At 46.9% G+C, this 25536-nt stretch overlaps 1 protein-coding gene across 5 annotated transcripts in view; it reads left to right on the top strand.

Annotated features, from left to right (window-relative positions):
* Positions 1-25536, top strand: part of fbxw4 (F-box and WD repeat domain containing 4) — a 174855-nt gene that overhangs the window by 15091 nt on the left and 134228 nt on the right. For all 5 annotated transcript variants that reach the window (XR_005463760.1, XM_038822087.1, XM_038822088.1 and 2 more), the window contains exons 2-4: positions 7832-7927; positions 9827-10012; positions 14543-14675. Coding sequence is in view for 4 of the 5 variants with exons in the window: in XM_038822087.1 (XP_038678015.1) it covers positions 7832-7927; positions 9827-10012; positions 14543-14675 (415 nt within the window). In the remaining variant the exon portion in view is untranslated. The remainder of the gene's footprint in view (positions 1-7831; positions 7928-9826; positions 10013-14542; positions 14676-25536) is intronic.

The raw sequence follows: 25536 nt of genomic DNA on the forward strand, positions 1-25536 counted from the left end.
GTTTGATGATCAGCTGGATTGCGAAGACCCATGTGGTTGAATGCCCCATTGGCACTCAATGCTCAGCCTTGCACGATTTAAGGTACAGTTACTTGAATACTGTGTTGACCCATTGAGCAGTGTTTTAAAATAGGAATGCGGCGAGGATTGAAATGGAAACTCGGGATCAGGAGGATGCATTCAGTCCCTTGATCCCTTCTACCATTCAGTTAGATCATGGGTGATCTGAACCTTTTTAAAACATAATTTAGAGTACCCAATTGTTTATTTTTTTAGCAATTTAGCGTCGCCAATCCACCTACGCTGCACATCTTTTGGGTTGTGGGGGTGAAGCCCACGCAGACACGAGGAGAATGTGCAAACTCCACACAGACAATGACCCAGGGCTGGGATTCAAACCTGGGTCCTCAGCGCCGCATTCCCAGTGCTAACCACTGTGCCACCGTGCTGCCCTGCACCTCCTTAACCTCATCTACCCACCTTGTTTCCACAACCCTAAAACCCTTACCCAACAAAAATAGATTGGTTGAGTTTGCGCGAAGTCATATTCGACTCAAAATGTTAACTCTATTTCTTTCTCTGCAGATGCTGCCAGAACTGCTTAGCTTTTCCAGCAGTTTGTTTTAATTTCAGAATAACAGCATCCACAGCATTTTGCTTTTGTATTAAAAAAGTATGAATTTCAGTTGTGAGATTTTCAGTTGACTCAGTGGCACTGGTATTTTTGGGGGGAGAATGTCCAGATTCCTACAGTCTTTTTAGCACACTGGGCTAAATCGCTGGCTTTTAAAGCAGACCAAGGCAGGCCAGCAGCACGGTTCAATTCCCGTACTGGCCTCCCCGAACAGGCGCCGGAATGTGGCGACTAGGGGCTTTTCACAGTAACTTCATTTGAAGCCTACTTGTGACAATAAGCGATTTTCATTTCATTTCATTTCATTTTTTGTGTGAAGAAATGCTTCTTGGCATCACCCCTGAACAACCCAGCTCTAATTTTATGGTTCTACCCCCATGTTTTGGATTCACCCCACCAGAGGAAATAGTTTCTCTCTACCTACCCTATCAAATCCTTTAATCATATAATCCGAAACATCTTAAAGTTATAAAAGATAAGTGTAGATTACAGTCAGCGTTTTGGATGTTGCAGTTTTGAAAATACGGGTTGTGCGCTTTTACATTTTAGTTTTCTCCCTTCCTCTCCTGAAGGCACAGGAGATGGGGGGGGGGGGGGGGGGGGGGGGTTCACACCTGTGGCTACTGGCCATACCCTACTAGCTTGCCCTGTTCCCAATTTTTGAGCAGAGATAGTTAGATCCCAATTTCAGTTTTGCTTGGATCCCCACATGCTTGTGTGCACATTTCAGTAGAGGTCATGGGTCTACGCACAGCTAATTTACCCCTCTTAGCCCAGTGGCGCTGAGGCCGATTGTGATACCCCTTTGGCCATCCTGACCAGTCTCCTTTGGCCAAGTTAAACACGACAGGTGCAAGTGTTTGTGGGAGGTTCGGAGAGGTGACTGAAAGTTTGGTGAAGGAGATGTGTTTTGATCAGGCTTTTATAGGTGGGGAGACAGGTGGAGATGTGGAAATTTTCTGTTTGGGTGAAAGGTTTTGCTACTAAATGTGGTAGTGGAGAGCCTTTCACGGTTCCCCCTCACTGAGTGTTCAATCAGATTGAACCAGATAATGTGCAACCGTGGAACTTTGTTCAGCTCTGAGATAAGACTCATATCTCATGTGTTATTTGTCATTAAGACTGTGTACTTTTACCTTCAGTAACATTGCCCAGCTCTGCCAAACTTCCAGCTATCTCAGTCCCACACTGATCTCTCACTCCACGTCCTTCTATCTGCTCTGCTTTGTCCTGTTTTTAAAAGCCTATTTGCTTAAGCCTGTGGTTACCTGTCTTGACTCTCTCACAAAGGTTTGCGAGTCATTTCTTTGCTTTCTGCGTCCCCAGCAAGGCCACAAACCTTGTACATGTCTTTGACCTCATTTCATACAACAGCGACGACAATTCATAAGTACTTCATTGGCTGTGAAAGAGGTTGTGAAAGGTTCCATAGAGATGTAAGACTTTCACTCTGTTTTTTCCCTTTTCACTCTCTTCTCTTTTCTCCAACATTCTCCATGCCAACTATCTTACTTCACCAACCATAAACTATGACTCATCTAAAAAACAGTGCCCTGATATGTGCAAAGTCTCACCCCTACATTACCCCAAAACATTGAAATTAAAACTGTTGTCCTCTGAAAATCCTTTCCTGGCCTCACAGCATCTGACCCCCACCCCCTCCATCTCCTGGCTCTTTCCAACCGTCTCCCACATGACATCCATTTTTGTGTCTTCTGGTTCTTGGACACTGGCTGGTGTATCTTATCCTCCCTCAGCTCTGCTATCAGTGGGAGCCTTCAGCTGTCTCAGCTCTGCCCTCAGGAACTCCCTCAATAAACTCTTCTGCTGCTTCTCTGTCGCATTAATAATTATCTTTGCCCAAAAGCTTTTGGCTATCTCTCTCTCTCTCTCTCTTTCATTCTCACTCCCTCGGTTCCTTTTCTCCTTTCGTGAAAGTGCACAAGTAAAACTTGAAGGTGATTGCCACAATACATAGAAGTGTTGAGGAGCAGTTTTATGTTCTAATCCTTCTTTGTGCTGGGTTCCATATTCATTTATATTTTTCGACAGAAACAAATAAAGTGCAGGTTAATTGCTTCCATTACTCTTGTTTTCACCTTGGAAGAAGCTGATTGCAGGACCTGAGCGGAGCGGGATCAGGTTGCCATCTGGTTGTCTCAGATTAGGATAGTGTCTGAAGCATGTTGATTCAAAAGGAAAAGGTCTTGGGTTTAAGTTCCATACCAGAGACTTGATCGCCAGATTGAGGTTGACACTCCAGTGCCAGAACTGAGGGGGTGCTGCTCTGTCAGAATTGCTGACTTTCAGAAGAGATGTTAAACTGAGTCCCGCTTTGCCCCCAGGTGTATATACTGTGATTCTTTGGCAGAACTTCTACAAAGAGCAGGGGAGTTCTGATGTCCTGTTGATATTTATCTGTCAAACTATGTTAACATTTAAAAAAAAAAAAATTATTTTTAAGAGTACCCAATTTCTTTTTCCAATTACGGGGCAATTTACTGTGGCCAATCTATGGTGCACATCTTTGGGTTGGGGGGGGGGGGGTTGAGACCCACGCAGAAAGGAGGAGTATGTGCAAACTCCACACAGACAGTGACCCGGGGCCAGGATCGAATCCGGGTCCTCGGCGCCGTGAGGCAGCAGTGCTAACCACTGCACCACTGTACCGCCCCCAAACTCAAACATAAAACGGATGCTCTGCTCATTATCACATTGCTGTTTGTGGTATCTTGCGGTGCACAAATTGTGTCATATTTCCGACATTACAACATAACTACTGGTTAGCACCGTGCCCTCACAGTGCCATGGGTCCCAGGTTCGATTCCCGGCTTGGGTCACTGTCTGTGCGAAGTCTGCACGTTCTCCCCGTGTCTGCGTGGGTTTCCTCCAGGTGCTCAGGTTTCCTCCCACAAGTCCCGAAAGATGTGCTGTTATGTAATTTGGACATTCTGGATTCTCTCTCTGTGTACCCGAACAGGCGCCGGAATGTGGCGACTAGGGGCTTTTCACAGTAACTTCATTGCAGTGTTAATGTAAGCCTATTTGTGACAATAAAGATTATTAAATTAGCTGTAAGTGCTTTGGGACATTATGGGATCATGGGAAACACTAGAGATGCAAGTTTCTTTCTTAAAACCACATCCCAACTTCAGCAATAATAAATTTCAGTTGACCATGAAAGTCAAACTGGAGTTTGAGTAAATCCTCAATGGATTCTTGACAGCATGTGACCAGCTTCAACATCGACTCTCACTTAAGTGGACCGTCAAAAGCAAGGATTTAAAAAAAAAAAATTTAGAGTACCCAATAAATTTTTTCCAATTAAGGGACAATTTAGCGTCGCCAATCCACCTACGCTGCACATCTTTGGGTTGTGGGGGCAAAACCCACGCAAACACGGGGAGAATGTGCAAACTCCACACGGACAGTGACCCAGAGCTGGGATCGAACCTGGGACCTCGGCGCTGTGAGGCTGCAGGGCTAACCCACTGTGCCACCGTGCTGCCCTTCTCTGCTATTTTTAGAGCGATTTTCTGAAATCTGCTAATTTGCTGCGAGGAGCAACTGGTGTTGGTGTGTTGGGAGATGAAAAGAAGCATCTGATGGAGCTTGAAAATGTAAAGATTTATAAAGGAAGAGAGGCAGAAGAGCAGTGAGATGTGTGAAATGTGACAGCGAGGTAGTTTGTCCTTCGAGGGGATGGGGCTTCTGCTCATCCAACCCCACTGGTTGATTTACAGTCTGCTGTGTGTGTGTGTTGGTGAACATATGTGTCTCACATTTGTTTTTAGAGAACAGCAAATGGTAACTGCTTAAAATAAGCGAGCTGCCAGCTGACCTTTGCATTTTGACCTAAATAGGTGTTTTATATTGCATTGGAAGGCCTTGGATAACTTGTACATTTTTCTTTCAGCCTTCTCTTTTCTGTCTAAAGGGATTGGGACAAGCTTTTAGTACTGTAGGCGTACTGTCCGTATCTCCTCCCGAGGGACCATGTCTCATGAGGGAGCATGTGAGGGAGCTGTGACCCGTATCAAAGGAAGGATGTGCTGGCTTTAGAGAGTGCCTGGAGAATGTCCACAAGAATGATCCCCAGAATTAAGGACTTGTCATGAGGAGGAGTTGAGGACTCTGGGTTTGTACTCGAAGGATGAGGATGGGGAATCTCTTTGAAACCTACAGAATACTGAGAGTCCTAGATAGAGTGAATGTGGAGAGGCTGTTTCCACCAGTAGGAGAAACTAGAACCTCAGGCTGAAAGGACGATCCTTTAAGGCACAGATGAGGAATTCCTTCAGCCAGAGGCTGGTGAACCTGTGGAACACTTTGCCGCAGAAGGCTGTGGAGGCAAAGTCACTGAGTGTCTTCAAGGCTGAGATAGATAGATTGTTGAATATAATAATAATCTTTATTGTCACAAATAGGCTTACATTAACACTGCAATGAAGTTACTGTGAAAAGCCCCTAGTCGCCACATTCCCGGCGCCTGTTCGGGTACACGGGGAGAATCCAGAATGTCCAAATGACCTAACAGCACGTCTTTCGGGACTAGTGGGAGGAAACCAGAGCACCCGGAGGAATCCCACGCAGACACAGGGAGAACGTGCAGACTCCGCACAGACAGTGACCCAAACCGGGAATCGAACCTGGGACCCTGGCACTGTGAAGCAACAGTGCTAACCACTGTGCTACTGCGCCGCCAATAAGGGAACCAGGGGTTATGGGGAGAAGGCAGGAGATTGGGGATGAGAAACATATCAGTCATGATTGAATGGCGGAGCAGACTCGATGGGCCAAATGGCCTAATTCTGCTCCTATATCTTTTTTAAAATTTTGTTTATAAATTTAGTGTAGCCAAATTAATTTTTTCCAATTAAGGGGCAATTTAACGTGGCCGATCTACCTAGCCTGCACATCTTTGGGTTGTGGGGGTGAAACCCACGGAGACACGGGGAGAATGTGTAAACTCCATATGGACAGTGACCCAAAGTCGAGATCGAAACTGGGACCTTGGCGCCTTGAGGTTGCAGTGCTGCCCACTGTGCCACCGTGCTGCCCTCAGAATCCTAATTTTAACTGAAAGCAGCACGATGATGGATTGAAGCCGGAGTCAATCTGATCATTATGCCCATGCAGCTCCAGATACTAACTCTCAGCAAATAATTGAACTTTTATTTTCATCCAAATAGCTTGGCAAATAGCAGGGTGGCACGGTGGCGCAGTGGTTAGCACTGCTGACTACAGCGTTGAGGACCCAGGGTCGATCCTGGTCCTGGTTCACTGTCTGTGTGGAGTTTGCACATTCTCCCTGTGTCTGCATGGTTTTCACCCCCACAACCCAAAGATGTGCAGGGTAGGTGGATTGCTACGGGGCTAAATTGCCTCTTAATTGGAAAGAAATAATGGGTATTCTAAATTTATTTTAAAAAACTTGGCAAATAGCTTTAGACACCAGTTTGGATTCCCATTCATGTTTTTATCCTCTACAGTGGCTTTGGTGATGGATCTGGATGTGGACATGGAAGGGCATTCGACTCATAGAAAAGAGAAACTTTCCTTTCTGTGGCACCTTACGTGACCTTGGAACATTCCAAGACACTTGATAGCCAATGAAGTACTTTAGAAGCGTAGACATTTTGTAATGTAGCCAATTTGTGCACAGCAAACTGCCAAAAAGCAATCTGGTAGTGACCAGGTAATCTTGTCTTTAGTGATTTGGTTAAGAGATGAATATTGGCCAGGACACCAGCAAGAATCCCCCTACTTCTCTTTGAAACAATGTCATAGGGTATTTTAAATTAATTTGACTGGGCCTCAGCTTAATACAAGGATGAGAATTGTAAAATCCAAGGCATAGATGGACCAGGAGACAATGTATGGTCAGGAAACACCGAGATGATGGGTAAATGAGACTTGGTGTGAGTTAGATAGGGGCAGCTGAGTTTTGGATGAACTCAATGTTCTGGAGGGTGCAAGGTAGAGTCCAATCAGGATTGTATTGGAGTAGCCCTGGAGATGAACTTTAACCATGCTCTTCTGATTCAGGTGAGCATGGTATCACTAAATCAAGCTGAAGTCTGTTGTCAGGAGCTGGATGTCTTGGGGTGGAGCAAGTGCTTCTTGGGCTTTCCAAATGCTTGTTTTGTATTACTATTGGATTATTTCACCTCTTTCATGGATCTGAGATCAGTCTGGTAGAGGTTTAATCTTTTCAGTATGGATTGGACTCTAGCTTAGTTCTGGAAATAAATGAGAAGCAATCAAACTGGCTCTGCCCTTCAATTCATTTTTCATCTTTTTGTGACTTGATATTTGTCGGCATTCTTCTCTTGTGGAATGATTCAGCTTTACTCTTATTCCATTCTGTCATCTGTCCTTTGCTTACCTCTAGACTTGACTGTTCCAACATACATCCACTCACTTCCATTCTATCCTTCATCGACTTGAATGAGTCTGAAACTGCTCTCCGTGTCCTAACTTGTACCAAGTCTCATTCATCTAACAGCCATGTGTTCGGTGATGTCATGAACAGGGTTCCAGTTAAGGAACGACTCAGTTTTAAAATGATCATTCTTGTTTTCAAATTCTACAACCCTCCAAGCTGCCTGAGCTGCTCCAATTTTGGCCTCTTGAATGTCCCTGGTTTTAATTGCTCCACAACTGACTGCTGTATCTTCAGCTACCTGGGCCCTAAGCCCTGGTATTCCCTCCGTGCACCTTTCTACCTCTGTATGTCTCTTTTCTCCTTTAAACCTGAACTTAAAGCCTTCCTCTCTCACCAAGCTTTGGTTGCCTATCCTGATATCTCCATATGTGTCTCAGTTTCAAATTTTGTTTGTTAATGCTCACTTTAATGTACCTGTGAAGCATCTTTGGACATTTCATTGTGTAATGGCACTATGTACTTTACAAGTTGTTGTACCCACAGTACATCCTTATTGTATGATGCTGATATTGGGAGATGATTAGGGGTGGTGTCTTGTTTCGCGTGGTTATGTAAAATATGTGGGAGAACCAGCAGGCTATTCTGGACTTTGCTTGCTACTCTCTTACCCAATGTAGTCAATAGAAGAATTAACTGGGCGGAGTGTAAAATCGGCTGCTGGGCTTGCGTTACCACACGGCACTGATTTTATCTCTGCTATCTCTGAAATCATTGTTTAATTTGTTTTAACTCTTTTCTGACCACTATAGGTTTCCCCAAATCGCTCTTAAAGAGCGGGTAAAGTTTTCTCAGAACTGGAAGCGTGGGAGGTGTCACCAAGAGATTTTGCTGAGGTGGAAGTACAAGTATGTGACAATTTCATTTTATCTTTGTTCCCTCAATCCTTCTCAATATGATAATATATTTTGAACTTTAATATCTTAGGCATTGAGTATGACAGTCGAGAAGACATTTAGCAAAAGTCAGCATAGCAGAACTCCCTCTGCATGTCCTATAAAATGCATACAAAGCAAATACAGAATGTGTTAGATTCAGAGTAAAGCTCCCTCTGCACTGTCCCCATCAAACACTCCAGGACACATACTGCACAAGGTTAGATGCAGAGTAAAGCTGCCTCTACACTGTCCCCATCAAACACTCCCAGAGCAGGTACACTACAGGGTTAGATACAGGGTAAAGTTTCCTCTACACTGTCCCCATCAAACACTCCCAGGACATGTACTGTCCAGGGTTAGATACAGAGTAAAGCTCCCTCTACACTGTCCCCATCAAACACTCCCAGGACATGTACTGTCCAGGGTTAGATACAGAGTAAAGCTCCCTCTACACTGTCCCATTAAACACTCCCAGAGCAAGTACAGCACTGGGTTAGATACAGGGTTAAGTTCCCTCTACACTGTCCCCATCAAACACTCCCAGGACAGGTACAGCACTGGGTTAGATACAGGGTAAAGTTTCCTCTACACTGTCCCCATCAAACACTCCCAGAGCAGATACAGTACAGGGTAAAGCTCCCTCTACACTGCCCCCATCAAACACTCACAGAGCAGGTATAGTACAGGGTTAGATACAGAGTAAAGCTCCCTCGACACTGTCCCATTACACATTCCAAGAGCAGGTACAACAGGCATCTAGACTGGAAAGACTTTCAATTTACTAGACTTTCTATACTGCTGTTTGTGCTGCGATCTACATTTGATTTCCTGATAACTAATATCATATTTGTTTATATCATTCATTATTTTGTGGAGGACTATCACTGTTGTTATGTAGGTTGTCTTATTTGTGAAATGGGGTGGGGGTGTTGGTGATTTTCTTCCCCAGTTTAACAAAAAGATTCAATGGTAATATTCAGGAGGTTCTCTGCCTTTGTTTACCCCAGTAAACAGTTACTTGGTAGTACAGAACTTGAATATTACTAAAAAGAGAAACATGTTACTGTAGTTTGTCATCTTGCACTCATCAGGACAAACACAAGAATGCCAAATTTGAAATGATCACAAAAAATTATACTACAGGAAACAAGTGTTGTTAATTGGTTGGCAAGTTGACCGATTGGCCAAGGCATTGCCATGGAGAAAGCAACAGGGAACTAGAGGATCTCCATGCTTCTAGGTAATTCGAAAAAGACACAAGACGTGAACACATTCCTCATGTTTACATAGAATAGGTCTCTGTGTATGTCACTTCTAGTCACGTTATGAGCTTGACTGATTATCTTAAATTGGTTGATAGTATTACTGTTAACGCACTCGGGATTCTTCAGCTCGTACTGCCCAATTGCAGAATCATCTTAACACTAGGCGTTTTGTTTTGGGTTTTTCAAGCACTGGGTGGTTGAGTACTGTCTGTACTCTGTCAGTTACGAACAGCCGAAGGAATGTGATATTTGATTCCACAAGTCAGTCGCTGGAATGTAAGGAATAAGTATCTGGCATTACACTGGCACTGAATTTGATATGCAATTGTTGCTGAGTTATGTGTTTGGCAGAATGCCCTTTTAAACTGATGAAAGTGTCCTCGTAGTGGAAAATACAACTCATCATCCCAGCATATTCGCTACGTGAAACAGCTTGCTTAATCTGTTCAAATTTTTCAGATATTTTACCTACCAGGGTATTGTGATATTTGAAATGTGGCATTCTTGCGTTTGTTGTGATGAAAAGCATCGGCAACTTGTCTCTGTTCAGCAACACCTTAGTAAAGTTACCATGAGTTGATTTGGCCATTCAATTTCTCCTCAGTTTATTGCCATGGTTACAACTGGATGATCAGTGGCTCTACCTCTCCCAAGCAGCTGATATCCTAGCATATCCACTGAGGCAGAACGGTGTCGGTTTTCAGCGACGGCCTATCTCTGTATACACTGGCCATCGGGACGATGTCTGCCGGTTTGTTGTCAGTGAATCCCACATCATCAGTGGCGGTGGGTAAGTGGTTTGAATTACTGAGTGAAGTCCTTGGATTCACTCCGGTTTGGTGTAATATACGTGTTGGGTTCTGATAGGAAACGTACCAAGTATAATGCACATAGGGCTTAATGGTTATGCTACATAGAATTTATGACACAGAAACAGGCGATTTGGCCCAAGCAGTACATGGTGGTCATTTCATGGAACATAGAACATAGAATTTACAGTGCAGAAGAAGGCCATTCGGCCCATCGAGTCTGCACCGACCCTTGGAAAGAGCACCCCACTTAAGCCCCACACCTCCACCCTATTCCCGTAACCCAGTACCCCCACCTAATCTTTTTTGGACAGTAAGGGCAATTTAGCATGGCCAATCCACCCAACCTGCACATCTTTGGACTGTGGGAGGAAACCGGAGCACCCGGAGGAAACCCACACAGACACGGGGAGAACGTGCAGACTCTGCGCAGACAGTGACCCAAGCCGGGAATTGAACCTGGGACACTGGCGCTGTGAAGCAACCTTGCTAACCACTGTGTTATCCTGCTGCCATGCAGCCATTTGCTCCACTGCAGCCATCTCTTCTCATTCAAATCTATCATCGGATTCTCCATTTCCTTCACCTTAATATGCTTGTCAAGCTTTCCTCAAAAACATCTATACTATTCCCGTTAATCACTGCTTGCGCTTGAGATTGCCACATCACACTACTCGTGGGTAATGAAATTATTTTTGAAATTCTTGGTGACTATCTCATATTGATGGCTTCCGAGGGCAGCACGCTGGCACAGTGATTAGCCCTGTTACCTCACGGCACTGAGGCCCCAGGTTCAATCTCGGACCAGGGTAACTGTCTGTCTGGAATTTGCACGTTCCCCCCGTGTCTGCGTGGGTCTCACCCCCACTACCCAAAGTTGTGCAGGGTAGGTGAGTTGGCCATGCTAAATTGCCTCTTGATTGGAAAAAATATATGTATATCGATGGCTTCTTGTTATGCTCTTCCTCAGAAGAGGAAATATTCTTTCTGTTTTCACCCTGTCAACACCTTAAAAAGTATCTATTAGTTAACCCCACAGCATTATTTTTTCAAGGGAACCAAGATTCAGCTTGACAATCTTTTCCTGATAAGTATGCCCACATATTTCTGATATCATCCTTAAAAATTAATTCTGCATCCTCTGCAATGCCTATGTATCCATTTGATCATATAGCGACCAGAACTGCACACAGTACTCTGTCACCCAAAAGACTTATTTGCATCTCACTATTAGTTACTGTATTTCCACAGTGTGAATTGGGTAAGAAATTTATTTTTGCTGGTACTGCATGGCTCTTGTGTCCAACAGCTACTCTTGGTGAATATGAACTATTCATTTTTGAGTTAGTACTCACATTTGTCTCCATTTCAGTTCCTTTATATGTACAATATACATTGTGCAATTGATTGCCTTCCATCCATAACTGTTTGTCTTATTTACATGCCACCTCTCGGTGACATCATCCAAAACATAACATCAGTTTTCATTTCTATCTGGTACCGTATGGTCCTTGTATATCTGCGTCAACTCTGTACTGTACAGTATAGAACTGATAAGGGGGGAGCAATTCCCTCCTACCCTGTAGAGTGCAATGTTTATGTTCTGCTCAAATGCCCACTTGGTAAAAGATCAATCTTCTTTGGCTGTGAATGTGGTTCATTTTCTCTCATTGACCTCTCTGTAGTCTTCAAGGATAGCTACATCATCCCTTCTCCATTGTCCGACTACCTTCACCTGGTTCTAATCTTACCTACCCGACCATGAAACCCCCATGTCTTTTTCACCTCCAGACGGAACTCTCCAGTCTTCTTCCGGTTGAACATCCCATTCTCCCATTTGTCAACTTCAACTCATACAAAACTCTGCTGCTTAATCCAATCCTGATCGAGTTGCTTGCACCAGCTGCTTCTGCTGGTCTGACTTCGATTGGCTTCTTGTCCCCCATTTTTCGAAATCGAAATTCTAATCCTTGCATTTTAAATCTTCCCCTCACTGCCCCATTAGCTCAAAGTTCATTTTCCTTCCTTACACTTCTCTGAAGCCCTTTGGGATATTCTTTTAACATTGAACTTGCCATATAAATACATGTGCTGATTATTGCCTGCCTAGTGTTGTACGACTGGTGTGTTTTTGTCATGAAGCATGTATTATTTCTCCAGCTTTTTTCTTTCAAGGGTTTATCAAGTATAAAATAGAAGGAGATTTTGCTTCTCGCTGATTTCAACCAAATGAAATAGGCCCGCTGCCTCCTACGCACCTCTCTCTGGCCCCCTGTCCCCTGTTCACCTTTCTCTGGCCCCCAGCTCATTCCTCTCTGGCCTCCCACTGTTTCCTTCCTCTTTTTAAAAATAAAATATTCAGAAAATTTTCAGCACCTTCCCCATAAAAGAAGCTGCTGGCAACCGAACAAAGTTCCGTACCTGCAAATACATAAAAACATTTCCTCCCTGGAATTGGAACTTCTCCTCCAGCCCAGCAACCCAACTTCCACGAACAAATCCTCAAACCTTTCGGCCCCCTTCCTCTTCCAGATCTTGTACAACCATCCCGGCTGGTATAAACCTATGATTTCTACAGATTGCAATAGCACCATAGACTCTAATGAAAGTGCTGTCTGAATTGGTCCCCCGTGGGACCGCCTACCCCTCTGCAGGAACGCCCTCCCAACCCTGGGAATCTTATCCGCACAAACAAAAGTCGATATTAACTTATTGATCCAACAAAAAAGAGATTTCAAAAGAAACAATGAAAGACATTGAAACACAAACAAGACCTTGGAAGAATTTTCATCTCGACCATCTGAACCCTTCCCGTCAAGGACAATGGGAGAGCATCCCAACTCTTCAAGTCCACCTTCACCCCCTCTACTAGACTGGCCAAGGTTAACTTGTGTAATGAGGCCCACTCCTGAGCTACTTATATTCCCAGGCACCTAAAACTAGTCCTGGTTAGCCGAAACAGTAGCCTTTCCAGACCAGCCGCCTTCCCCAGAGGGTTCACCGGAAAACCTCACTCTAGCTTAGCCCACATTCAATGTATATCCTGAGATGAACCAAATTTTCGAAGCACCTCCATTATCTTCCCCACATTAAATAGAGGGTCCGTGATATATCCCTCCAAACTGGCTGCCAGCATCTTAGCCAACAGCTTTGCATCAGCATTCAACAGAGAAATGGGTTGATATGACCCACACTCCATTGTATCTTTATCCTTTTTCAAGATTAAGGAGATTTATGCCTGCGTAGTGTGGTCGGTAACACCCCCTGACACAGAGAATCATTTAACATGTCCAACAAGTGTGGCCCCAACACAGACGCAAACTGTTTAGAAAATTCCATAGGCCTGGTGCCTTCCCAGACTGCATTAAACACCTTCGCCACCACCGAAGTCATAAAGCACTTGGGGAACAACCTATCTAGTCTGGGGTGTACCACGCAATTACCCTGTGTCTCCTACATCTTTGGGTTGTGGGGGTGGGACCCACGCAGACAGGGAGAGACTGTGCAAACTTTACATGGACAGTGACCCGGGGCCGGGATTGATCTTGGGTCCATGGCGCTGTGAGGCAGCAGTGCTAACCACTGCGCCACAATGCTGCCCTCACACCTTCTATACCCTCCGGCAGCCCAACAACCCTCAAGTTTTGACATCTGGAGCGATTCTCCAGGTTGTTGACCGTGGCTTTCAATGCCATCTGCCCCTCTGCCAACATTGCCACCTCTGCCTCCAAGGAGGCGATCCGATCACTGGTTGGTGACCGACTCCTCCACCTTCCGAATGTACCTCCAGCTGTTGTTCCACCCTGTTCAGAATGGGCTCAATCACTTTTGCTAGATCGCACTTGACCGTCTGCCTCTGTTTCCTGAACTTGTCTGCCAGGAATACCAGCCCCTCTCAGTAGTCCATTGTGGGGGCAGCGACGACACAGAGGCCTCCGCCATTTTTTCCACTCCTGTGACACTAGGGCCTTCTAAACAGACGAGGACCCCTTACTCGACTTGTTCCTCATGTTGGCATCCCGAGCTAGAGAAGGAACCCAAACTCTCCAACTACACCACTTTCCCACCCGAACAGCATACGTTAAACGGACAAAAAGGGCCAAAAACCGAATCCTGAAGCAGGAGCCACCTTAAGTGTAACCATTCACCCTTGTCCGCCGCTGGAAGTCCATTCCTTTAAGCAAAACCACTTCCAACCCCTGCCTGCTATATCTGGCCTCCTGTCCCTGCTTGCCCCTCTTTGGCAATTGCTCCCTGCTCACCACTCTGTTATCTGAGTGCACAAGTAGCAATGCATGGAACAGTGTATAAAGTTAAACTTCACTCTCTGGTGTGCTCCAGAGATTCACAAATATTTGTTCATAGTTTTTTTTTGTTTCTTCTGACTGGACATTGAGTGAGTTGTCTTATATGTGGGTTACCTTAATGTGTGTGCAGTAAACATAGTGTCAGGATTGATGTACAGTAGTTTTGAGTATATTTGAAACTAATGGGAACCGTCTGCTTGGCAGGGATGGGAAGGTCATTGTCTGCAACACTTGTAACTCGTTTTATGCAGCCTTCTCAGCACATGATCAAGAGGTCAACTGCATCGACAGCCGAGGACATGTCATCGTTAGCGGCTCGAGAGACAAGACAGCACGGGTAGGTGTGGAGAAGCAGCCTGGTGTTAAGCCCAGCCTGACTGTTAATCTAGTCCCTATCGGGAGTGGAATTTGTACTATCTCTAAGAGAAGGAGTATTTTTAACTCTCCTCAAAGAGAAGATGAAGCCTTGGAATGCCAGCAATGTATTTTCTTTTTTTCACCTTTAACATTTTGGGATTGAGTAAGATCAGCAGAGTGTTGTAAATTATATATAGCTGTGGGTGAATCATGGGTGGACATAAGGTGGGGTTGGTGAGGAGAAATTGGGTTGTCAGATTTAATTCATCATAGGATCATGCGGTGTAGAATGAGGCCATTCGGCCTATTGCTTCTGTCTCAGTTTATTGGTGGAGCTATCCGATTACGTTCACTCCCTCCTATTTTCCCTTGGCCCTGAAAGTATTTCTGAAGTAATTCTCTTTTGATAGTTGCTATTGAATCTGCTTCCACCAACTTTTCAGACAGCACATTCCAGATGACAAACCTTGCTAAATATGTGTGTTCTTTGCTTATCGACCCTCCTGGCAGTGGATGCTCTTGTCTCTCTCTCTCTCTCTCTCTCTCTCTCTCTCTCTCTCTCTCTCTCTCTGCCGCCCCCTCCCCCCTGCAAAATCCTCATAATTATCCATTATCCATTAAATTCCTCTTGGCCTTCTATACTGTAGGGAGAAACATCAGTTTTCCAGTCCCTCAATCTAACTGAATTGATTTTTTTTCTTCAACGTAAATTTAAATCCCATGTCGGAGCAGAAAGGCCATTTCCCACTCTGTGTTCAGTTACTTGGGGGGTGTATTAGTCTTAATGCCCCTGGATAAAACAGAGGGGCACGAAACGATTAAGTCAGGCTGATAGCTCTTGATGGCTATCCATTGACCACCTCCTTCCATGCCCCCCCCCCCCCCCCCCCCCCTCAATCTCAGGTATCAAACTGTTGTACCACTCAAACTCCACCCTCCCTGTTAGTAAGATCTACATTTTGTATCAAGTTGTTTATGCATTATAACCAGTGCAAATTAATTTTTTTTTCTTGAAACTCCATAGCAACAGAGAAAATAACCCTTCTGTTACAACCCCAGCGGAGGTCACAGCGTGTGGACCATCAGGTTCCCCGTGACCTCCACAGAGTACGAACTATCCAGTAACGGGGCGGGCCTTTCCCTTTGTCAAGGGAAGTCCACATAGTATAAAAACCCTGATCTGAATGTGGGTTGGGGCAGGAGACCTTTCGGGCAGTGGAGAGAGTTAATGTATGTGTTAATAAATCAGCATTTTTGCATCCTGTCCTTCGTTCCATGTATGTTCATTTTGTATAGATTCCACACTGGTGACGAGGATCAAGTGGAGCTGCTATAGGCGGAAAGTGCTGCGTATGCAGACCACTTTGCATAGGTCTCAGGAGGCCTCTCGTCAGCTGGCAAAGATGCCTCGCATTGGAAAATTAGAGCCATATGATGCAGGTACTGATGATTGGGGACAGTACATTGAACAAATTCGATACTTTTTTCGAACCGACTCTATAATCGGGGATGAACGACAAATGGTAATACTGCTCACAGCTTGTGCAGCTATAGCATCATCAAAGATCTGACCTCCTGGATGCATCTGATACCAGGTCTTTTGCCACCTTTAATGGGGGAACATTGTATCCCAACCCCCAGATAATCGTTCGCCGGTTCTGATTTCAGACACCCACTCAGGCTTAGGGTGAATCTGCTACCGACTTTTTGGCCCGTCTGCGGAAGCTTGCTGAGTCTTGTGAGTTGGGAGCGAAATTGAATGAAACCCTGAGAGACCGCTTGGTGTGTGGAATCCGCAACACAGCAACGCAATGGAAGCTCCGAGTGAAAACTTACTTAGACTTACAGCAGACGATTGAGAGCCATCTCCTGCAAAAGCACTCTAGGAGCTCCAAGGCATGGGGGTCCTGAACCTAGGCTGCCCGACCGAGCGCCCTTCGGCCCTTCCATGGCCCGGAGAAGCGGGTCCCTGACCTTGCGGCCATTACTGCAGCCGCAGAGGCCCAGAGAACTATCGAGCTGTCTCCCCTGACCAAGAAGATCCATTCAACGGATACAGGCCCGCGACAGGCCACAGAGACTGAGTCACAGACGACCCAGAGGGGGCCCAAACCCCTCCATTCCACCAGGCACGACCACCCCCCTCGTGACCCGGCATACTATTTGGACGAAGAGGACAGCTCGTATCAGCAGTTACACTGCGTAGCAGCACCACAGGTGGCACCAATCCAGGTCACACTTCAGGTAAACGGGCACTCAAGATAGATGGAGCTGGATTCTGGAGTGGCGGTCTCAGTGATCAGCCGCCGAATGTTCGACAAAATCTGGGTGGGCATCCAGACATTGGCTCTATGGGAAACCGATGCCCGACTGGTGACATATGAGGAGGAACCATTGGCAATCACAGGTACCTCTGCGGTCCCGAGCAACAATCGACAAATCTACTGTTGGTAGTTGAATGTGGAGGCGGACCGGGTTTGATGGGCCGCGACTGGTTGCAGCACCTCTGCATGATTGGCAGCATGTGGCGGGCAGCACGGTGGCACAATGGTTAGCATTGCTGCCTCACGTTGCCGAGAACCCGGGTTCGATCCTGGCTCTGGGTCGCTGTACGTGTGGAGTTTGCACATTCTCCCCGTGTTTGCGTGGGTTTTGCCCCACAACCTCAAAGATGTGCTGGGTAGGTGGATTGGCCATCCTAAATTTCCCCTTAATTGGAAGAAATGAATTGGGTACTCTAAATTTATTTTTTAAAAAAGGAAATGATTGGCAGCATGTCTGCTGCATGTACCCGCACGGACCAGAAGGGATCTTGGTGAAATTCCCCAATGTCTTTCAGGAGGCCTGGGCACCATAAAAAGGGCTGTGGCCAGGGTAAGTGTTGACGTGTTATTTTTGTGCAGGGCCAGACCCATACACACTGAGGCCTAAAGTGGATACAGAACATTATCATTTGGAACACTTGGGCATTATACAAAGAACAAGAAAAGTACAGCACCGGAACAGGCCCTTTGGCCCTCCAAGTCGGCGCCGACCATGCTGCCAGTCAAAACTAAAGTCTACTCCACTATCCCTCTATTCCCATCCTATTCATGTATTTGTCAAGATGCCCCTTAAACGTCACTATCGTCCCTGCTTCCACCACCTCCTCCGGCAGTGAGTTCCAGGCACCTTCTGTGTAAAAAAACTTGCCTCGTACATCTCCTCTAAACCTTGCCCGTTGCACCTTAAACCTATGCCCCCTAGTAATTGACCCATCTACCCTGGGAAAAAGTCTCTGACTATCCACCCTGTATGTGCCCCTCATAATTTTGTAGACCTCTATCAGGTTGCCCCTCAACCTCCGTCGATCCAGTGAGAACAAACCAAGTTTATTTAACCTCTCCTCATAGCTAATGCCCTCCATACCAGGCAACGTCCTGGTAAATCTCTTCTGCACCTCGCTAAAGCCTCCACATCCTTCTGGTAGTGTGGCGACCAGAATTGAACACTATACTCCCAAGTGTGGCCTAACTAAGGTTCTATACAGCTGCAACATGACGTGCCAATTTTTATACTTAATTCCCCGGCCAATGAAGGCAAGCATGCCGTATGTCTTTTTGACTACCTTCTCCACCTGTGTTGCCCCTTTCAGTGACCTGTGGACCTGTACACCTAGATATCTCTGACTGTCGATACTCTTGAGGGTTCTACCATTCACTGTATATTCCCTACCAGTATTAGACTTTCCAAAATGTATTACCTCACATTTGTCTGGATTAAGCTCCATCTGCCATTTTGCCGCCCAAGTCTCCAAACAATCTAAATCCTGCTATATCGTCTGAGAGTCCTCATAGCTATCCGCAATTCCACCAACCTTTGTGTCGTCCGTAAACTTACTAATCAGACAAGTTATTTTCCTCCAAATTATTGATATATACTATGAACAGCAAAGGTCCCAGCTCTGATCCCTGCGGAACACCACTCGTCACAGCCCTCCAATCAGAAAAGCACCCTTCCGTTGCTACTCTCTACCTTTTATGACTTAGCCAGTTGTGTATCCATCTTGTCAGCTCACCTCTGATCCCATGTGAATTTCACCTTCTGTGCCAGTCTGCCCTTACAGTTCTCCGACTGGGCAGCCCCAGTCGTTCCCGCGATGAAGCCTGATGGCTCTGTGCACCTTTGCAGCAACTACAAGATGACGGTAAACTGTGTCTCGAATGGACCGTTACCTCGTTCCACACATTGAGGATTTATACGCAAAGTGGTGGTGTACCTTTACAAAATTAGACATTTTTCTTTAATTTAGAGTACCTAATTCTTTTTTTTAAATTAAGGGGTAATTTAGCATGTCAATCTACCTACCCTGCACATCTTTGGGATGTGGGGATGGGACCCATGCAGACACTGGGAGAATGTGCGAATTCAAGACAGTGACACGGGCCAGGATTGAACCCGGGTCCTTGGCGGCATGAGGCAACAGTGCAAATCACTGCGCCACCGTGCTGTCCGTACAAAATTGGCCATGAGCCACGCATATCTCCTGCTGGTTTTGGACCTCGGTACTTGACGGTTTGTGACGAGCAATACGCACCGAGGACTATGAATACATTCAGTTAGGGCAGCATGGTGCCCTAGTGGTTAGCACAGCTGCCTCACGGCACTGAGGTCCCAGGTTCGATCCCGGCTCTGGGTCACTGTCCGTGCGGAGTTTGCACATTCTCCCCGTGTCTGCGTGGGTTTCGCCCCCACAACCCAAAAATGTGCAGAGTAGGTGGATTGGCCATACTAAATTGCCCCAAAATTGGAAAAATTAATTGGGTAATCTAAATTTATTTTTAAAAATACATTCAGTTGCCTTTTGGGATCTCCTTGGCATGTGCTATCTTCCAGCGAGTAATGGAGAACATCCTGTGGGGATTTCCCCGAGTGGCATTCTACCTGGACGATGTACTGATTACGGGCTACTCAGACCAGGATCATCTACAGAACATGGCCAAAGTCCTACAGCCTTTTGAGGACGCCAACTTTCGCTTACGCTGAGAGAATTATGTGATTCATCCGGCAGAAGTCACGTATTTAGGATACCATGTGGACCGTCACTGCTTGCACCCCGTTGAGGAGAAGATGCAAGCCATCCGACAGGCCCTCGTGCTGGAGGGACCTCAGAACTCTGGGGCTCGCAAACAATTACGGGAAATTCACCTCAACTTGGCAACCCTATTAAACCCCCCCCCCCACCTTCCATCGACTCTTGTAAAAGGGCCAACCTTGGGAATGGGCTCAACCACAATGAGCGACATTTTGCGAGGTAAAAAGATGGCTCTCATCCTCCAAATTGTTGACCCATTTTGACCCAGCCAACCCACTCATATTGACGTGTGACACGTCTCCTTACGGTGTTGAGGCTGTCCTTGTCCACTGCACGAATGATAGGATCGGAGCCTCCAGGCGCTCACCGGCGCAGAAAGAAACTATGCATAGGTCGAGAAGGAGGGTCTGGCCGTCGGTTTTGGGGTGAAGATGTTTCACCAGTAATACATTCGCAGTGTTCACAGACTACAAGCCTCTAAGGTCTGTTCAAAGAGGGCCGGGTGATCACTCCTATGGCGTCCGCTCGGATCCAGCGTTGGGCTTTGCTACTGAACGTGTACCAGTGCATACCAGAACACCGTTTGGGCACAAAGATTCCCCAAGCAGATGTGTTGAACTGCCTCCTCCGTACCAGGCTGCTGACATCTGCCCTGGCCAACGAAGTAAGAAGTCTTACAACACCAGGTTAAGACTTCTTACTGTGCTCACCCCAGTCCCAACGCCGGCACCTCCACATCCTGGCCCACATTACATTTTATCGACTGTCTGCTGGCCACGGCATTTCGCATTCAGGTTTGGACCAAGGTGGACTGCAGTCGTCCCGCGACCGACGCATCATCTTATAAGGGGCCCAATATTGCCAATTGTACAGAGTTGCTGCTGATGAGCTGCTGCATAATACCTTACCAGTTATTTTATTTTATTTTTCATTTCTTTTTTATTATTATTATTTATTTATTTTTTGGTCTGTTTGTGTGTGCCCTTCTCTTCTACATATATATATGTATATGTATCTTATTCTTGGTACATAACGGTAAATATACTTTGTTCAAAAACCCAATAAAAAATTTATTTAAAAAAAAACATCTTGGGCTGGATTCTCCCCTACCCGGCGTGACGGAGGGTGCCGGCGTAGGGGAGTGGCGCCAACCACTCAGGGGTCGCGCCTCTCCAAAGGTGGGGAATTCTCCCCACCTTTGGGGGCCAGCCCCGCGCCGGAGCAGTTTGCACCAGAAGACCGGCGCAAACACCCGGCGCAGTCGGAAGCGGGGCTGGCCGAAAGTCTTTCGGCGGTCGGCGCATGCGCCGGCAGTGACGTCAGCGGCAGCTGGCCGCTGACGTCACTGCCGGCGCATGCGCGATGCGGGGTTCTCCTCTGCGTCCGCCATGGCGGAGGCCGTGGCGGCGCGGAAGGAGAAAGAGTGCCCCCACGGCACTGCCCCGCGGAGTGAGCGGGGGGCCCCGATCGCGGGCCAGGCCTCCGTGGGGGCACCCCCCCGGGTCCGATCGCCCCCCGCCCCCCCCAGGACCCCGGGGGCCTGCTCGCGCCGCTGAGCCCGCCGTTCCAGAGGTGGTTTAAACCTCGGCGGCGGGAGAAGGCCTCCCAGCGGCGGGACTTCGGCCCATCCGGGCCGGAGATTTGAGGTAAGTTTAAAAAAATGAAATCCCGCCGGCGCCAGCTGTTTTCACAGGCTGCCGGTGGGATTTGCACAACGCCGGTTTATGACCGGCGGGAGAATTCAAAAACCTGCGGGAGCGGAAATAACGCCGCTTCCCGCCTATTCTCCGACCCTGCGTGGGGTCGGAGAATTTCGCCCCTTATGTGGGGCCCAGCACCGCTCTTTGTGAGAATTTGGTCTACGTCCAAGATCCAAGAGTTTAGCGTCGAGGATGGCGTTCACCTGTAGGGAACATATGTCGTGGTTCTGGAACGTGGACTTTGCAGGGCCTCCAGAATGGACACCCAGGTGTATCTAAGATGAAAATGCTGGGCCGTAGTTATGTCTGTTGGCCAGGAATAGAAGCCGATATCGCGAAGTTGGCCCAGCATTGTGTGCCGTGCCAAGAGCACCACAAGTTCCTGCCAGTGGCGCCGCTCCACCCGTGTGAATGGCCAGGTCGACCCTGGTCCCGCCTCCACATTGACTTTGCAGGGCAGTTCCAGGGCTCTGTTTCTCATCATAGTAGATTCCCACTCAAAGTGGATGGAGGTCCACCACATGTAGGCAACTACCGCGAAGGCCACAATCGAATGTTTGCGCCAAACCTTCAGCACTGAAGGGATACCCGAGGTGTTAGACTCAAATAACGGCTTTCACCAGCGCTGAGTTCGGCTCATTTGTGACCGTGAACGCGATTCACCATGTGCGCACCGCTCCGTACCACCCGACCTCCAATGGATTGGCCGAATGGGCGGTCCAAATGTTCAGCAAGGCATGAGGGAGCAGACATAGAACATAGAATGATACAGCGCAGTACAGGCCCTTCGGCCCACGATGTTGCACCGACATGGGAAGTCAAAAACTAAAGGCCATCTAACCTACACTATGCCATTATCATCTATATGCTTATCCAATAAACTTTTAAATGCCCTCAATGTTGGCGAGTTCACGACTGTTGCAGGTAGGGCATTCCACGGCCTCACCACTCTGCGTAAAAAACCTACCTCTGACGTCTGTCCTATATCTATTACCCCTCAATTTAAGGCTATGTCCCCTCGTGCTAGCCACCTCCATCCGCGGGAGAAGGCTCTCACTGTCCACCCTATCTAACCCTCTGATCATTTTGTATGCCTCTATTAAGTCACCTCTTAACCTTCTCTCTAACGAAAACAACCTCAAGTCCATCAGCCTTTCCTCATAAGATTTTCCCTCCATACCAGGCAACATCCTGGTAAATCTCCTCTGCACCCGTTCCAAAGCTTCCACGTCCTTCCTATAATGAGGCGACCAGAACTGTACGCAATACTCCAAATGCGGCCGTACCAGAGTTTTGTACAGCTGCAACATGACCTCATGGCTCCGGAACTCAATCCCTCTACCAATAAAGGCCAACACACCATAGGCCTTCTTCACAACCCTATCAACCTGGGTGGCAACTTTCAGGGATCTATGTACATGGACACCGAGATCCCTCTGCTCATCCACACTGCTAAGAATTTTACCATTAGCCAAATATTCCGCATTCCTGTTATTCTTTCCAAAGTGAATCACCTCACACTTCTCTACATTAAACTCCATTTGCCACCTCTCAGCCCAGCTCTGCAGCTTACCTATGTCCCTCTGTAACCTGCAACATCCTTCCACACTGTCTACAACTCCACCGACTTTAGTGTCGTCTGCAAATTTACTCACCCAACCTTCTGTGCCCTCCTCTAGGTCATTTATAAAAATGACAAACAGCAACGGCCCCAGAACAGATCCTTGTGGTACGCCACTCGTAACTGAACTCCATTCTGAACATTTCCCATCAACCACCACCCTCTGTCTTCTTTCAACTAGCCAATTTCTGATCCACATCTCTAAATCACCCTCAATCCCCAGCCTCCGTATTTTCTGCAATAGACGACCGTGGGGAACCTTATCAAACGCTTTACTGAAATCCATATACACCACATCAACTGCTCTACCCTCGTCTACCTGTTCAGTCACCTTCTCAACTCGATAAGGTTTGTGAGGCATGACCTACCCTTCACAAAACCATGCTGACTATCCCTAATCATATTATTCCTATCTAGATGATTATAAATCGTATCTCTTATAATCCTCTCCAAGACTTTACCCACAACAGACGTGAGGCTCACCGGCCTATAGTTACCGGGGTTATCTCTACTCCCCTTCTTGAACAAAGGGACCACATTTGCTATCCTCCAGTCCTCTGGCACTATTCCTGTAGCCAATAATGACATAAAAATCAAAGGCTCAGCAATCTCTTCCCTGGCTTCCCAGAGAATCCTAGGATAAATCCCATCAGGCCCTGGGGACTTATCTATTTTCACCTTGTCCAGAATTGCCAACACTTCTTCCCTACGCACCTCAATGCCATCTATTCTAATAGCCTGGGTCTCAGCATTCTCCTCCACAACATTATCTTTTTCCTGAGTGAATACTGACGAAAAGTATTCATTTAGTATCTCGCTTATCTCCTCAGCCTCCACACACAACTTCCCACCACTGTCCTTGACTGGCCCTACTCTTACCCTAGTCATTCTTTTATTCCTGACATACCTATAGAAAGCTTTTGGGTTTTCCTTGATCCTACCTGCCAAAGACTTCTCATGTCCCCTCCTTGCTCGTCTTAGCTCTCTCTTTAGATCCTTCCTCGCTTCCTTGTAACTATCAAGCGTCCCAACTGAAACTTCACGCCTCATCTTCACATAGGCCTCCTTCTTCCTCTTAACAAGAGATTCCACTTCTTTGGTAAACCACGGTTCCCTCGCTCGACCCCTTCCTCCCTGCCTGACTGGTACGTACTTATCAAGAACATGCAATAGCTGTTCCTTGAACAAGCTCCACATATCCAGTGTGCCCAACCCTTGCAGCCTACTTCTCCAACCTACACATCCTAAGTCATGTCTAATGGCATCATAATTGCCCTTCCCCCAGCTATAACTCTTGCCCTGCGGGATATACTTATCCCTTTCCATCACTAACGTAAAGGTCACCGAATTGTGGTCACTGTTTCCAAAGTGCTCACCTACCTCCAGATCTAACACCTGGCCTGGTTCATTACCCAAAACCAAATCCAATGTGGCCTCGCCTCTTGTTGGCCTGTCAACATATTGTGTCAGGAAACCCTCCTGCACACATTGTACAAAGAACGACCCATCTAATGTACTCGAACTATATATTTTCCAGTCAATATTTGGAAAGTTAAAGTCTCCCATAACAACTACCCTGTTACTTTCGCTCTTTTCCAGAATCATCTTCGCCATCCTTTCCTCTACATCCCTAGAACTATTAGGTGGCCTATAGAAAACTCCCAACAGGGTGACGTCTCCTTTCCTGTTTCTAACCTCAGCCCATACTACCTCGGAAGAAGAGTCCCCATCTAGCATCCTTTCCGCCACCGTAATACTGTCCTTGACTAGCAGCGCCACACCTCCCCCTCTTTTGCCCCCTTCTCTGAGCTTACTAAAACACCTAAACCCCGGAACCTGCAACAACCATTCCTGTCCCTGCTCTATCCATGTCTCTGAAATGGCCACAACATCGAAGTCCCAGGTACCAACCAATGCTGCCAGTTCCCCTACCTTATTTCGTACACTCCTGGCATTGAAGTAGACACACTTCAAACCACCTACCTGAACACTGGCACCCTCCTGCGAAGTCAAATCTGTGCTCCTGACCTCTATACTCTCAATCTCCCGTACCCCAAAACTACAATCCAGGTTCCCATGCCCAGATCTTGGGAGACTCGGTTGGCCCGGTTCCTGTTTCGCTGTCGGACCGCACCACATGCTATGACAGGGGTCGCGCCATCCAAACTACTGATGGGACGCCGTCTCCGCACTCGACTGAGTTTGGTAATCCCGGACATTGATGGGAAGGCCCATCAGGACAGGTCCGAGGTTTCTTTCGGTACATGTATGGAATTTTGGTACCACATGGTTCCTGGCCGTGGTGGTGTTATATCCTCCGTGACGGTCACTGGGTGTGGGCCATCTGGTTCCCCGTGACCTCCACAGAGTACAAACTTCCCTGGTAATGGGGCAGGGCTTCCCCTTTAGCAATGAGAGCCCACATAGTTTAAAACCCCTGACCCTT

The sequence above is a fragment of the Scyliorhinus canicula genome, chromosome 16, assembly GCF_902713615.1.
Source record: "Scyliorhinus canicula chromosome 16, sScyCan1.1, whole genome shotgun sequence".
Lineage (NCBI taxonomy): Eukaryota > Metazoa > Chordata > Chondrichthyes > Carcharhiniformes > Scyliorhinidae > Scyliorhinus > Scyliorhinus canicula.